General features: G+C 35.3%; 1 protein-coding gene across 1 annotated transcript; it reads right to left on the reverse strand.

Annotated features, from left to right (window-relative positions):
- Positions 1-570: 570 nt before the first annotated feature.
- On the reverse strand, positions 571-2723 carry CYP86A7 (cytochrome P450, family 86, subfamily A, polypeptide 7). The gene has a single exon (XM_022031374.2). The coding sequence runs from the start codon at positions 2327-2329 to the stop codon at positions 713-715; it is 1617 nt and encodes a 538-aa protein (XP_021887066.1). The 5' UTR covers positions 2330-2723; the 3' UTR covers positions 571-712.
- Positions 2724-3345: the final 622 nt, after the last annotated feature.

Genomic DNA, 3345 nt, shown 5'->3' on the forward strand with positions numbered 1-3345 from the left:
AGGCAAGGCAAATCCCTCTTGGGAGAAACAGTACATCTGAATTCCCTTCCTTATGGTTTAATTTTCTTTACTTGATTGCTTAGTTTTAATTGAGGGAATTGTGTTAAAATTATGAATTAAAGTGAGAAACAATGAATTATGTCTCTTGTTTTTTGGATGCCAGTAACGTTGTTAATGAATTAATTCATAAATTATTATTGAGAAATCAGATTGATTAAAAATTTTAAGAGTATAACAAAGAATCTGTCTGAATTGAAATGATGGTTTTTTGTAATATTTCTGGAAACAAATAAACTTTTTTATTTTATCATTTAACTTAGAAAAGAAGTATCAAACAATATATTATTAGATTGTTTAATTTTTGTAAATACTTTTGTTTTGCAGTCGATCAAAATAGACACAGTGCATATAAACATAATAATAAATAAACCAAAGTACAGTTGGACACACACACACACACACACACACACACACACACACACACACACACACATATAGTACTGATAAAATTTTTTTCACAAGTCCTTATATATATGGTAAGTGAAGATGGTTCATAGCCGGTGATAAATATGATTATTAAATGTCATGATCTTGATAATATTTAATATAGATATCATATCATTGATGACATTAATATGCATCATAATGTCGACCCAGAAGAAATAAGAAACAAGTTTCACATATAGTAATAATTTTCTCTTCATCCTACACTTTAACTCATTTCTACCCCATTGAGGAAATCAATTTTACCACATTCATCATTTCTTATCTCACAAATTTTCTCCATTATAGGCTTCAAGTCTCTATTCTGCACGTTCATCTTCAAACCATATTTCATGAACAACGTTAATGACATCTTCTGCTCGACACGATGGCCGGGTACCAAACTCAGCCGGTGGCGAAGCAAGACTGCAGCTGCAACCGTCTTCATTTGTAGGTAAGCTAAATCCTTACCTAAACAAATTCTCGGTCCGGCATTAAACGCGACAAATCTGAACTGATCTTGAAGCTGAATCTTCTTGCCGTCTGATGATAACCATCTTTCGGGCATGAATTGGAGACAATCTTCACCCCATATAGATTTCATCCGACCAACTGCATAAATAGAATATGTTACATTTGATCCTTTTGGCACAAAGGTTCCACTGGGCAATACATCATTTGCAATAACATGTTTGGAGTCTTGTGGAACTGATGGGTATAGTCTTAGTGTCTCTGATAAAGCTGCTTTTAAGTATATCAATCGATCAACTTCTTCGAAAGCTAGAGGTTCTTTAAACCAGTTTGTGGTGTCACTACCTCGTGTCTCCATTAGAATGCTGCAAAGTTCCATGAGGATTTTCTCTTCTACTTCTGGGTTCTCACTGACCAACCAAAAGAACCAGCTCAATGCGACTGATGATGTATCTCTTCCAGCTAAGATGAAGTTGAGTGCCACATGTTGCAGAAATTCATATGTGTATGACTCCTTTTTCTTCATAAAGCGAGATAATAAGTCATCATGGAATGAGTCACCTTGTTGCTGACTCACTAACTCTACCTTACGCGTATTGATGATATGGGACAAATACTCATCAATAAACTGAAGACTTTGGCTCAAGCTTACTTCCATTCCAAGACGAAGCCATTTCTTCAACTTCCATATGATCTCAGGCAAGATCATTCGTTGAAGAGTAGCTTCAGTGGCTCGATCAAAAGCCGTGGCGAACCCATTTTCCGGGAGCCCTGGTGATAATGTTTGTGGGTCTTTCCCGAAAGCTAAGCCGCAAATGTTATCAAAGGTAAGTCGAAGCAAGATGTCTTGAAGGTCAATCGGCTTGGCTTCCAGCTGAGCTGCGTCAAGAATAGGACAAAGCCGGTTCTCGATGGACCGGTTCACCCATCGACCCATGGCTTGACGTAGAGTCCGGGTGGTGAATTCTAGTGCAGCAGTTTTACGTTGGAAAAGCCACGTGTCACCATCAGAGTTGAAGATTCCATCACCAAGCAAATCATGAAAGACAGAATGCCAAGTAGGTCCCTTTGGGTAATTATCGAACCGGAGCTTAAGTATATGTTCTATGTTCTTGGGATCGCACGTGACAGTCACGAGACCTTCACGTCGGCCTATGATTGGAATTGCGCAGATACATGTTTGGTACGTGCCGTTACAAGCACGAAGATTTTCTGCAATCCAGTCATGGAGGCGATTAGCGTTTTGAATAAGACCGGGAAGACTACCCAATAAAGGCCAGACACGTGGACCGTTGGTGGATCCAAAGGCCAGCTTGAACCATATTACGTAAGCTGCAATAGCTGCTAACACCATTACAGCTGTTGATAGATCCATGTGTTTCTGCAACCCTAGCGAAATAAATTAGTATGCACTGCAGGGAAACTCACATGCTTGCCCAAAAACACAAGGAAAATTACAAAACGAGTGCTGATATCGCACTTGCTTCGATTGAAAACTTGAGAAAGGAAATGAAAATGGAGACGATGAGCAAAACCCAGATGAGTTCAGGTGAAGAAAAACGAATGGTGGTTAGTTTCGATGAGAAATAACAATGTGAGAGTATGTGTATATAAAAGAAAGAGGCCTTGAGATGTGTGAAGGAGAAGGAAAATGGAGAGGAAGAAGTAAGGAAAGCAGCAAGGAGAGTACGAACGAAGGGAAAAAAAGGGGAGTGATTTTATAGAGAAAGAATATTAATGGAGAAGAAAGAAGCAATAAATACGGTAGATAGCTCAAACATTATTGTTGAAAATTTATCGCTCTTAACTCTACATGGACCAGCTTGTCTATAAATACACAGCCGTTAATGACCATTGGGATTGTTGACAACTCTCCAATATCTATATATGTTATATAATGTGAAATTAAAAAATAATGCGAGCACTGTAACATAAATTTTTAAACCTTAATTACTTGATTATGTGAATTATTTTACGCACTCTTTTTCTTTCTCAATATGTCCATTAAGCATAAGCTAAAAAAACAATGGGGAGAGAATGTTTGAAATTACAAAAATATTGTTTAAAATAGTATGATATATATATATATATATTTCAAGTTATTTACAGCATATTTTAAAAAAAAAAGATAATTGTTTCTATATATATAAACATGTTTATATAATTATAATGACAAATATTTAAAAAGAACATTAAGAAGTGCTTATGTTTTATATTATAAAATTTACTTTTTGCAAAACCTAATAAATATTCTTGTTTTAATATTATTTAATTTAAAATTTTAAAATAAAATGCTTAAACTAAATTTATAAACACTAAAGAAAAATATATCACGTGTTTTCTTAAATACTAATTACATTTTCTTAAAAATTTTCCTTTCCCATTAAATTA

Source organism: Carica papaya, chromosome 4 (assembly GCF_054855325.1).
Source record: "Carica papaya isolate Zhongbai chromosome 4, ASM5485532v1, whole genome shotgun sequence".
NCBI classification, from domain to species: domain Eukaryota; kingdom Viridiplantae; phylum Streptophyta; class Magnoliopsida; order Brassicales; family Caricaceae; genus Carica; species Carica papaya.

Bases quoted from the DNA above. Each gene is read 5' to 3' on its own strand.
- CYP86A7 (XM_022031374.2), bottom strand. From the start codon at position 2,329: ATGGATCTATCAACAGCTGTAATGGTGTTAGCAGCTATTGCAGCTTAC.